This window comes from Myxine glutinosa, chromosome 14 (genome assembly GCF_964187855.1).
Source record: "Myxine glutinosa chromosome 14, kmMyxGlut1.1, whole genome shotgun sequence".
Classification (NCBI taxonomy): Eukaryota; Metazoa; Chordata; class Myxini; order Myxiniformes; family Myxinidae; genus Myxine; species Myxine glutinosa.
In genome coordinates, this window is record NC_136274.1 from 51,789,731 (window position 1) to 51,802,391 (window position 12,661).

The window sequence follows — 12,661 nt, forward strand, 5'->3', positions numbered from 1 at the left end:
CATTTCCAGGAGTTTCTGCGCATGCGCACTGAGCATTCTGGTGGTGAATTGCATCATTTCAAAATTCCCGTATTGAGTCAGGGTGCCGGGAATTAGTCACATATTCTTCATGAACGACACCCCGACACCATAGGATATTTTACGTCCACCAATTATGCCAGCAGATGCAAGGGATGCATGACGGCCCAGTTTAACATCCATTCAAGAGACGGAACAAACACCGATGCCTCCTCACCCTGGATGCAAAACACCGGGATCGAATATTAAATGGTCAGACAAGATTTCAAAACAATCAGCAATAAATGGCCTGATGTGAAAATTTAAATACTTGATGATCAAGACATAATACTCGGGAAATTAAAATGGTTTGGACACGTCTTTAGAGTGGGAAGAATATAGTTAGAGCAATGATGGAAGGGACGGTTGAACAGCGTCTTGTGGAATGACCATTTTCCAAAGATGATGAACAACTTGTGTTAAGTAGACTCAAATCGAAGTCTTTCAACATCTGTGCGCCAAAATATCGTTGAACACAAATCTGGTTCTGTCAAGATAGATGGTGACAACTAACGTGGTTCAAAGGACTGGCCAGAGACAACTTTGTCTTCGACGATGAGATAATAATGACAGAAACCATTTCGAGAAATATGTTTCTGCTCTACCCACAGATCTCCGGAAGTATATCTCAAAGAAATATATCTTGTATGGCCTAATCTGCAAACAAATAATCCTTTCATTTTTTCCCAACATTAAATGCCGACTAACTTCCCCAACTCCTCTACCTATTTCCCTTCCCTCTTTCACACCAATTGTTCTCTCCTCCAAAAGGAAGTGTTTGGGACCCGTTCGTTGCCTTCACGCTGGGAACACTGCGTGATTATGACAAAGACGATGGTCTCCATGCCCACCGGACGCCTCTTCATCGACGAGCACTTCCAAGAGGACAAACTGGAGATGGTAAGGCTCGTTGTGCATGCCAGTGGGTCACAGCCACCATTCACAAAGCCCATTCATTACGGCCAAACGTACATTATGGCCAGTGCAGATAAAACCATGCTCCCATAACAGGGAGTTTAACAAATTTCAGGCTAACTGGGAACCCAGGTCCTTGGCCTGATGCCCTTTAGACTGTCCAACCGGCGGTGATAACCCTGCAGTGCTTGCCCCTTTCTCACTTGAGCTTCAGATTGCAAATGCAGATGAACAGAAATCTGTCCCGCGGGAGGATGGGAAATATGCCGCCCCACCCTATCACTGGAATTAAGCTCCCCAAGAGGGTCATTTTATCCCCCACCCCAAACTGCCATCCACACTGCACACTCTATTCTATCATTCACTTCATAGGTGGTGATGATCAGGTTCATAGAGGGGGTTTCATAGAGGGGGTTGTAAGTCCCTTTTCTGGAGCACTCGCTGGGTGTCCTCTTTAATATGAATGCAAAACTGCATGGCCTTCCACGAGAATCCGAGATTTGGCAGAGTAGGGATTACACATTCTGGACAAAGCACATTGTCCTCCAGATGGAACAGTGTATTCTGAACCGCATTACCACAAAGATGCATGTGCCTGTGAAAACATCCATAGCTTTATTTCCTCCATGTGCGCATTCTTCCAGCCTTTAAAAGATGTCATACCATTCTTGATATCCTGTGCCCTCTCATCCTAAATTAAACACCAATGGCACCTTTTTATCCCACTGTTCTCATTACCGCAGCTCTGCTCAGTGATTTCGAGCCCACGCTTGACATTAATACTGCACACCAGTGGGTAATTGCTACTCTATATTCCTCCTTTTGTGCCTCTGGCCACCTCTTTCCATCCCTCTTACTCCAGATTCATAGTCCAAATATCATGATAAAAGTATAACCTTCACTTCCGGCGCACCATTCCCCAAACCGAGCAATCATGGCTATCACCGTCAAAGCGCTGTCCCGCCCTGCTGTGGATTGGCTAGCTGCCACCACTGCTGCCAAAAGCGTCAACGCAAGATGCCCCGGCCAATCGATACGCACTGCGGTTTGCTTCTGCGCCATGCAGCGATGCCCTTTGCTCCCCGTACAACTGACGAATGCTGGAGCTGCGAAGAAAAATGGTCAGAAGAATAAATAAACAAGAAGACGTCATGCGGAGCACGATACTTGCAAAATCCGCCCCCCACCTCCAAGAAAAAAAATTCCATTGATACAGCAAATTGTCCATTTCATCAAGATTAAAATTGCCAATCTTGATCAAAGCTCGGGTCAATAGGATGAAAAGTGACGATTTTTCAGATGAAAAATTTATGGTTTTGGAAGGTTGACCTTGAGTTGACCATTGACCTTTTGACCTCAAAAATAGTTAGTTTCCCAATTCAGTGACTCAATGTGCAAATGCTGTTCAATTTTCAAGTCAATCGGATGAAAATGGAGGATTTTTGAAACTTGGCCTATGTTGACCTTTTGGCCTACGTTGACCTCAAAAATACTTGGTGATTGAATTCAGTGACCAGATATGCAAGTCCTCTTCAAATTTCTATTGTCTACTCGTTGCAAACGCGACGTCTATTTTCCAACGTTGGCCTGACGTTGTCTATTGGTTGCAAACGCGACGTCTATTGTCCAACGTTGGCCTGACGTTGTCTATTGGTTGCAAACGCGACGTCTATTGTCCAAAGTTGGCCCAACATTGTTTATTCGTTGCAAACGCGACGTCTATTTTCCAACGTTGGCCTGACGTTGTCTATTGGTTGCAAACGCGACGTCTATTTTCCAACGTTGGCCTGACGTTGTCTATTGGTTGCAAACGCGCCGTCTATTTTCCAACGTTGGCCTGACGTTGTCTATTGGTTGCAAACGCGCCGTCTATTTTCCAACGTTGGCCTGACGTTGTCTATTGGTTGCAAACGCGACGTCTATTTTCCAACGTTGGCCCAACATTGTTTATTCGTTGCAAACGCGCCAACGTTGGCCTGACGTTGTCTATTGGTTGCAAACGCGCCGTCTATTTTCCAACGTTGGCCTGACGTTGTCTATTCGTTGCAAACGCGCCGTCTATTTTCCAACGTTGGCCTGACGTTGTCTATTCGTTGCAAACGGGACGTCTATTTTCCAACGTTGGCCTGACGTTGTCTATTCGTTGCAAACGCGACGTCTATTTTCCAACGTTGGCCTGACGTTGTCTATTCGTTGCAAACGCGACGTCTATTTTCCAACGTTGGCCTGACGTTGTCTATTCGTTGCAAACGCGACGTCTATTTTCCAACGTTGGCCTGACGTTGTCTATTCGTTGCAAACGCGACGTCTATTTTCCAACGTTGGCCTGACGTTGTCTATTCGTTGCAAACGCGACGTCTATTTTCCAACGTTGGCCTGACGTTGTCTATTGGTTGCAAACGCGCCGTCTATTTTCCAACGTTGGCCTGACGTTGTCTATTGGTTGCAAACGCGCCGTCTATTTTCCAACGTTGGCCTGACGTTGTCTATTGGTTGCAAACGCGACGTCTATTTTCCAACGTTGGCCCAACATTGTTTATTCGTTGCAAACGCGCCAACGTTGGCCTGACGTTGTCTATTGGTTGCAAACGCGCCGTCTATTTTCCAACGTTGGCCTGACGTTGTCTATTCGTTGCAAACGCGCCGTCTATTTTCCAACGTTGGCCTGACGTTGTCTATTCGTTGCAAACGGGACGTCTATTTTCCAACGTTGGCCTGACGTTGTCTATTCGTTGCAAACGCGACGTCTATTTTCCAACGTTGGCCTGACGTTGTCTATTCGTTGCAAACGCGACGTCTATTTTCCAACGTTGGCCTGACGTTGTCTATTCGTTGCAAACGCGACGTCTATTTTCCAACGTTGGCCTGACGTTGTCTATTTTCCAACGTTGGCCTGACGTTGTCTATTGGTTGCAAACGCGCCGTCTATTTTCCAACGTTGGCCTGACGTTGTCTATTGGTTGCAAACGCGACGTCTATATTCCAACGTTGGCCTGACGTTGTCTATTGGTTGCAAACGCGACGTCTATTTTCCAACGTTGGCCTGACGTTGTCTATTGGTTGCAAACGCGCCGTCTATTTTCCAACGTTGGCCTGACGTTGTCTATTGGTTGCAAACGCGCCGTCTATTTTCCAACGTTGGCCCGACATTGTTTATTCGTTGCACTTGCGACGTCTATATTCCAACGTTGGCCTGACGTTGTCTATTGGTTGCAAACGCGACGTCTATTTTCCAACGTTGGCCCGACATTGTTTATTCGTTGCAATTGCGACGTCTATTCTATTTTCCAATGTTGGCCCAAAGTTGTGTATTGGTTGTAAATGCGAATCCAAACCGAATTAGTTTATTGGTTTAGGTTTGCTTGGATAGTAGAAAACGACCAAAAAATGTAATTTTTTAATGAACATTTTGAAAAAAACAAGATGCAGCACACAAAGGGTTAATGAGTGTTATTTGATGTGAAATCCTCCACAGATGACTGACTGGTGGGTACCTTCATGGGTTTACAAGTTTGTATCTTGGTAGACTTTGTTTTTTGAGGAATTGTGTGTACTCATTGTGTACATGTGTACACAGTAAGTTCGTACTCATTTTGCCAACCTTGAAAGGATGCCAGGCTGGTCAACCCACCTGGTGTTGATTCAATGACATGACAGTGGCTTGAACTTGGGACTTTGCAATTTAAATCAGCCGCCTAAATCCGACCAATAGTCCTCGAGTTCAACGAAAGGTCGTTTGAACTTACTGTCTACGAGAGCTCGTTGAAAGGACTTTCGTTGAACTCGAGGAGGACTAAGAAGAAGACCTATTGGTCGGAAGCTTGTCTAAAAATTAAAGATGGACCGTCTTGAAGCTACGTCCACGACTTATTTAATTTCTTCCGATTATTTATTTTATGCAAATGAGTCACCCTGCTCGTATTGTGGAATTTCTGCTATCTTTCACTATATATATATATATATATATACTGTACATGTAATTTAAGCGTAAAAAGACCCAATTCACAAACCTAAGAATGGGAGATAAATAAACCAAGAATGAAATGTTTTTGTTGAAGGGATAAAACTGCAGTAAAAAGATGGTAGAAAAAACAAACAAAAAACAAATGAAGTTAATTTTTTTTTCTTAATTGGATAGACACTAGCTTGCCTTTATAGCTTTATAGCACATCTTCCATCAGCTAAAAGTACCCATAAGTAATGGAAATAAATGCTATACCTCCTTTTCCTCAGATGCAAGAGCTAGTGGAGGGGATTCGTTGGGCCTTTGTGGATATGCTAGAGTTGGAAAATGACTGGATGGACTCAGACACCAAGCAACGTGCTGCAGAGAAGGTAGGAAAGATCACGTGCGGTGAGTTGAGCCAAAAGTAAAATAAGGCTTGCAATGTGAAAGATCAATGGAAGAGTCGAGAAAAAGATAGCATTGTATAAGGGAAAGTAAAAAAGCTGGTGTTTTAAGCACAAGTCTTGGGTATACTGTACATGTGTACGTGTGTACGTGGTTGCGGACGGTGGATCGGAGAGGTTCTGGGCTGAGAGGATCGAAACCTCGAGGAATAACGGTGCCGAGCTCATGATCCGGGCAGTCAGGAAACCAGTCAATTGCTTACAGGTTAACGTTCTTACTTTCGGTAAAGGAACTATTTTGAGGTTTACAATTACAAGGAGAAAAAGCCATAAAACGTCATAGCCCACCGTAGTTTTCGTAATTTTGTTGTGTGGAGTTAAAGGCGGGCCTTTCGGCCATCCTTGGTCGGATTAAAACCCAAAATCTTCTGCATATGTATACACTCATGTATTCTATTTGTGCCAAGTTTGAATAAAATCAGTCCATGCATGTCCGACAAATGGTTGGGGAAACGTTTAAGTAACAAAATGGCCGCCAGTCGGCCATCTTGGATCTGATCTTGAAAAAAAAATGACGTGCTTATATAAGCCATGATTCATTTTGTGTGTGCCAAGTTTGAACAATATTGTTAAATGCATGTCCGATAAATGATTGAGGACGTGTTCAATATCGCGTTATTCATAGGTAAAATGGCCGCCAGTCTACCAGTCATCCATCTTTTATAAGATCGCAAAATAAAGTTAGGTGCGTGTGTATTTTTTAATTTTTTAATTTTTGCATACAAGATCGAGGCTCGTGAAAGAGCTAACATTAATCACACAAAAAGTCAAACCGACACAAACCAACACATCAAACACAAAATAAGGGGAGCGGTAGACAAGATGGGGAGAGAGGGGGAAGGACACAAACACAACATTTGAGAGCAGGGACATCGAGAGAACTGTGGGAGGGAGAGGGCTTTGGGGGAGGTGGGAGAGGTATAAAACATATGGACACTGCAAGGTCTTCCAGGAAAGAAGTTGGAATTTCGAAAAAGTGTATCTGGGGTGAATTAGCAGGGGTAGAAAAGATCAAGGTTTTGGATGGGGGAAGACAAGAGATGGTGGTGAACAGCTGTTTTAAAGACCTGGAGGGAGGAGTGGGATTGAAGGGAGTGGGGGAGTTTGTTCCAGAGGCGGGAGAAAAGGGGAATAAAATAGTGAAGGTGAGCATAGAGCCTAGATTTTGGCAGTTTAACCATAAGAGAGTTGCTGGCAGATCTTGTGCGACCTGTAGGAATATTTGGGGGACAGAGCACAGAGAGAGCTGGGGGAGCAAGGCCGGAGAGGAGTCGGGAGAAAACAGAAAGACCACCAACCTGCCTGCGGTGAGTGAGTGAAAGGCCCTCTGAGTTAGCTTCATCGCAGGAGATTCCAATGTTTCTGAAAGCTTTGGTTTCAACAGCGTGAAGTCGAGCTAGGTGTGAGGAGGAGCACCGGCCCAGAGGGGGGAACAGTATTCCATTGAGCTGTGGATGAAAGCCTTGTATGTGGTGAGGAGCTCAGGTGTGCCAAGGAAGGACTTCGCACGACGGAGGATGCCCAGTCGGCGACTGGCTTTGGAGGCCAGCTTGGAAATGTGGTTTTCCCAAGAAAGATCATGGCAGATCATGGTGAAAGATCATGGCAGATCATGACGGAGGAGTGGGATTGCCCAGTCAGCGATGGAGGATGACGGAGGATGCCCAGTCGGCGACTGGCTTTGGAGGCCAGCTTGGAAATGTTGCTTTCCCAAGAAAGATCATGGCAGATCATGGTGAAAGATCATGGCAGATCATGGCGACTGGGCATCCTCACGACAGAGGATGCCCAGTCGGCGACTGGCTTTGGAGGCCAGCTTGGAAATGTGGTTTTCCCAAGAAAGATCATGGCAGATAGTGAGATCCAAAAGCTTGAGTGACAGAACTTCTTGGAGAGGATTGTTGAGAAAGTAGATTGGAGGGTTTTCCAGTCGGTCTTTTCGGAGAGACATAGTAAGAGTGTGAGATTTATCAGGATTGAAAGACATGTTCCACTTGTTTGACCAGTCTGTGATTTTGTCCAGGTCTGCAGAGAGTGAGGAGGCTGCAGACTGCCGATCTGAGAGATGAGGAATGGGGCGGCAGAGAGTGGAGTTATCAGCAAAGAGATACAGAGGATTTTCCAGAGAGTCGGAGAGATCATTGATGAAGACCAGAAAAAGCATAGGGCCCAGGACACTACCTTGGGGAACTCCAGCCAGAACAGGAAGGGGCGATGAAAGAAATCCATTCAGGGCCACACGTTGACTATGACCAGAGAGGAAGTCCGCAAGCCAAGCGTGGAGATTTCCATGGATACCATAGGAGGAGAGTTTGGTAAGCAGAGCTGGGTGCCAGACCGTATCAAAGGCATGTGATATGTCAAGGGAGACAGCTCTGATTTCCTGTTTGGCATTTAGGACCTCCATCCATTGTTGAGACAGCAGATGCAACATGTCCAGAGTAGAATGACCTGGTCTGAATCCAAATTGATGATCGGAGATCAAGCCATTGGAGAAGAGGAAGGATTTGATATCCGAAGCAATGATGGATTCCATGACTTTGCTGATAATTGGGAGCAGGCTGATTGGTCTGTAGTTGCAAGGATCTGTTTTTGCACCTTTTTTGTGTAAAGCGGTAATGTTGGCTGATTTCCAAGTTTCTGGCAGATGACCTTGAGCAAAAGAGAGGGTGAAAAGAACAGAGAGAGGGTGAGATAGAGTGGCAGAGCAGGATTTTAGGACCTGTGGGCTGATGCCGTCTGGTCCAGTTGCAAAATCAGAGTCGAGGTTTAACAAAAACTTCTCCACCTTGTCAGGAGAGAAGGACACAGAGTCCAGGAGCAGTTGTGTTCGACTGGGTAAGGTGGGAAAAGAGAGAGATGGGTTTGGGACACAAGATTTTGAGGCAAACACAGAGTTGAGGCATTCGGCTTTGTCACGTGCGGTGTCAACTGTGTAGCCATTTGAGGTGAGGGAGGGGATGGAGGGGGAACAAACACCAGAAACGGATTTTACCAGACGCCACCAGGATTTGGAGGAAGGAAACAGGTTTGAGAGTTCATTCTTGAGTGTGGAGAGCTTGTGCTTCCTGGCACTCCTGAGGGGAGACACACACTTGTTCCGAGCTTGGTGGAAGGAACTGAGATTGCCTTCAGATGGATTTGCCTTCCAAGAGGCAAAGGAAAGTTGTTTCAGGGTAACTGCCTCACCACAAGATTCAGTGTACCATGGATGGGAGGAAGGGTAAGACAACTGAAGACGAGATGGGATAAATCTGGGCATGAGAGAGAGCAGTTTACTTTGGAAGAATTCCCAGGAAGAATTGATGTCAGAGGCAGTAGAGATGGGAGACCAGTCCATATGATTGATGGCTGCTTGCAGACCGTGCCAGTCAGCCTGAGTGAAATGCCAGACTCGTCTGCGCTGAGGAGGCTCTCTGAGAATGGCCAGAGGGATGTCCACTTTAACAAGCACATGATCAGAAGAACCGATTGGAGCAGAAGAAGAGCAGCAGAAATTTGCAGGGAAGTTTGTCATAACCAAGTCTGGAAGAGAAGATACTCCATTGACTTGGATCCGGGTCGGGAAATTGACAGATTGTGTCAGTCCCAATGACTCACAGAAGTCCTTTGCTGAGGTACCATAGCTGGTGAGAGATGAACCCACACCCAGCCAGCTGGCATGATGACAGTTGAAGTCGCCACATATGAGGAAGAGAGAGTTTGGATGAGTTGATAGAAGTTGGTCCATGTTGTCCGACAGCGAAATGTAAATGGAGTCATCACTGTTTGGAGGACGGTACAGAACACATATGAACAAAAGGTGGGCGCGGAGAGGAAGCCGTAGCCAGAGGTACTCCTGGGGGTGGGGTGGAGAGAGGACAGTGCAAGGAGAGTGAGGAAGAGAGTTTTTGATAAAGATAGCAACCCCACCACCAGGACGAGGCTCAGGTCTATCATACCAGAGAAGGGAGTAACCAGGAAGAGATATTAAGGAATCAGAGACATCTTGAAGGAGGAAAGTTTCTGTTGAGCAGATCAAGTCTGGATTGTCAGAAGCAACCTGAATGGAGAGATCAATCAGGTTTGAGCGAAGGCCCCGGATGTTTGAGGTCCATATCGTTAATGAGGAGAGAGGGGGAGCATTGGGTGCAGGAGAGTGGCGGGGAGGGGTTGGGTCAGATGAAGGATGAGAGGGGGAGGTAGGAAGAGCAGTTGATAGTGTGTCAGAGAATACAGAAGAGTTCCAAGAAAGGGAAGGATGAGGAGGATGAAGGGTTTGATGGTGATGGGATGAGGCACAGTGAGGGGTTGTTTGAGGGGGGGGGGGCAGAGGAAAGTAGAAGGTTGGGGGAGGTGGAGGTATGAGATAGAAGGGAGATGAAGTGGGGAGGAGGCAGCTTTGAGAAGGAGGTGGGAGGGGGGAGAATTGGAGAGGGATGGTATGGGGGGAGATTTGAAGGGGAGGGGTAGGGGGGGGAGTTTTGAAGGGGAGGAGTTAGGGGAGAGTTTTGGAGGGGAGGGGCAAGGGGGGAGTGTATGAGGGGAGTGGCAAGGGGGGGGGTTTAGGAGGGGAGGGGCAAGGGGGAGGATTTGGAGGGGAGGGGCAAGGGGGGAGTTTAGAAAGGGATGATTAATGAAAGACGAACATTTATAACAAATTGGGTTTATTGTGATTTTCAAGTTAGCGATCTGTCTAAGAACGATGGAGGAGGGGTGGAATGAATTTGAATTTAGAGCATTTACGGTAGTGAGAAAGAATTATAAGAGATTGAAAATTTTTTTTGAAATGGAATGAGTTGGAGAGGAAATTGAAAAAAGCCTTTTAAATAGGAAGAAAAACAGCGTGTTGTAATATACCACTGAATAAAACACTCCAGGGGAAAGTTTAAACATATTTAAACAGAACTGTGAAGAACAGTCTTATATTCACAAAAATACCAAAGGGGAGAAGGAGCCGAGAGGGACAACCAAGAGTCACGTGAACAGGGGAAAAGGTGTCAGCAAAAGGAACAGGGCAAAACAGATCTGGGGAATGGTGTGAAAATGGTGGTGAAATAGGGGAGAAACACGTGGTTGCAGAACAACGAACGAAAAGAAGGAAATATATATTTTTTTAATTATTATTTGTTAGTTAAGAATTTAAACAAGGAAGTATGGGGTGACTGGGAAAAGACTGAGAGAACGAGAGTTGAAGGACCACAATCGACCACTGGGATGTACTGTACTTTTGTACATCCCAGTGTATGCCGTCATGTACTGTACTTTTGCCAAGTTTGAACAAAATCGGTCCATACATCTCAGAGATATGGTTGCAGACGCATGGACGCATGGATGCATGGACGGACGGACGGACGGACGAGACCCAACGCATAAGCCCCCGTTTCAGACCAAGTCCAACGGGGGCTAATAATGTTGAGTATATAGGATGTTGTGAAATCAAGATACTTTAAAGCAACACTTTAAATTATATTATTATGGTTTAGGAATGGCCGACACTGTACAATAAATACGTATAATTGTGAAGAACAGACTTAAAAAAAAAAAAACGAGGTGTGTGTGTCAGTGTGTGTGTGTCAGTGTGTGTGTGTGTCAGTGTGTGTGTGTCAGTGTGTGTGTGTCAGTGTGTGTCAGTGTTTGTCAGTGTGTGTCAGTGTGTGTCTGTGTGTCTGTGTGTGTCTGTGTGAGAGTGTGTGTCAATATGGGTCAGTGTGTGTGTCAATATGTGTTTGTGTGTCAGTGTGTGTGTCAATATGTGTTTGTGTGTCAGTGTGTGTGTCAATGTGTGTCAGTGTGTGTGCCAGTGTGTGTCTGTGTGAGAGTGTGTGTCAATGTGTGTGTGTTTCGTTGTTATCTCCAAATGCGGGTTTCAGAAGGTGGAACGGAGCCATCCCAGGTCTACAAGTCTCGATGTATCCACCTGTGTGTGTGTGTGTGTGTGTGTGTGTGTGTGTGTGTGTGTGTGTGTGTGTGTGTGTGTGTGTATCAGTGTATGTGTTGTTGTCTGTGTATGTGTATATGTCAGTGTGTTGTAAAGACTCTCCTATCCCTATACGCCGTCTCCTTCCTCTCGTTCCTATTTTTAAACCCTCCATTTATCTGCATCCATAATTTTGTTAATTAGAATGCAGATGTTTACCGACTTTCCCAATGCAATTTTAAGCTGCAATGTCTTTATCCATTTTCACTCAAGTGCAAAATCTAAACTTTAAGTGGATTTTGATTGAGCAGCATTAAATACAAGATAAGTATCTCAATGATGGACTTGTTGCATTCAAGTCTTTTTCTTCCTCTTTTCCAGTGCACAAAATTATCAATGAACAGATGATCATCATTCTGCTCTAATCGCCACAGAATACACTGGATAGTCTCGAGCATCTTCGCTCCAAACACTGATGCATCAAGGATCAGTTCGCCACGCTAAGTCAGAGCTTTTGGGACTCAACAAATTCACAGCCAGATAGTAATGTTTAAAAGGTCATGAAGATTGGAGGGTGGAAAGAGGGGGCAGAGAGGGTGGTTATAAAAAAAATACCAGTCAGGAGACGACGATGGTTCACGAGCGAGCGGTATTCAATGACAAAGGACGGACTATAACCGAAACAGGCCCGGACAGGCCAGGCCCGGAAATGTCAAAACGAAGGTTACTGACCTTGAAATGAGATGGAAATAATGTATAATCAGTTATGAGGTTAGTTAGCTACACAATACCGAAAATTCGGTGAAAAATGAAATGACAAAACTAAATAAATAAATAAATAAATAAATGAAAAATGAAAAATCGAGCTCGGTGGGGCTAGACACATGACATTGGCCGAACCAAATATCGAAACCCCTGTCAGATTCCACCAAACCCCTCGGAGAAGATGTAGCTTGAACTCGATTACCCCCTAAAAAGACATCTTTTTCGGGCGTGGCTCCACCCACAATGGGCGCAATAAGCCCACTCTAGGCAGGACACAACTAGATCATGATATCAACCTCCCACCCAAGTTTCATCAAGATCTGATGATATAATCGGGTTATCAATATGATGCTGCGGACAGACAGACAGGAATCGCTTGCCATGCAGTGACAATAGTCTGCTGCAATTCACTCACAGAGGTGGGTTGCTTGTCCAAGTTGTCGATTTGACGCGTTAATTCTGCCCACAAGTTCTCTATCGGATTCATATACGGGGACATGGCAGGCCACTCCATATGCTCTACACCACGGTCAGCAAGAAAGTGTTGGATCATGAGAGCACGATGAGGCCGTGCATTGTCATCTTGGAAGACAAAGTTTCCTCGAAAGGCTGCAC

At 45.4% G+C, this 12,661-nt stretch overlaps 1 protein-coding gene across 3 annotated transcripts in view; it reads left to right on the forward strand.

The window, feature by feature from the left end:
* Positions 1-12,661, forward strand: part of PHEX (phosphate regulating endopeptidase X-linked) — a 92,281-nt gene that overhangs the window by 61,596 nt on the left and 18,024 nt on the right. For all 3 annotated transcript variants that reach the window (XM_068135833.2, XM_078768241.1, XM_068135835.2), the window contains 2 exons: positions 829-957; positions 5,206-5,307. In XM_068135833.2, coding sequence (XP_067991934.2) covers positions 829-957; positions 5,206-5,307 — 231 coding nt within the window. The remainder of the gene's footprint in view (positions 1-828; positions 958-5,205; positions 5,308-12,661) is intronic.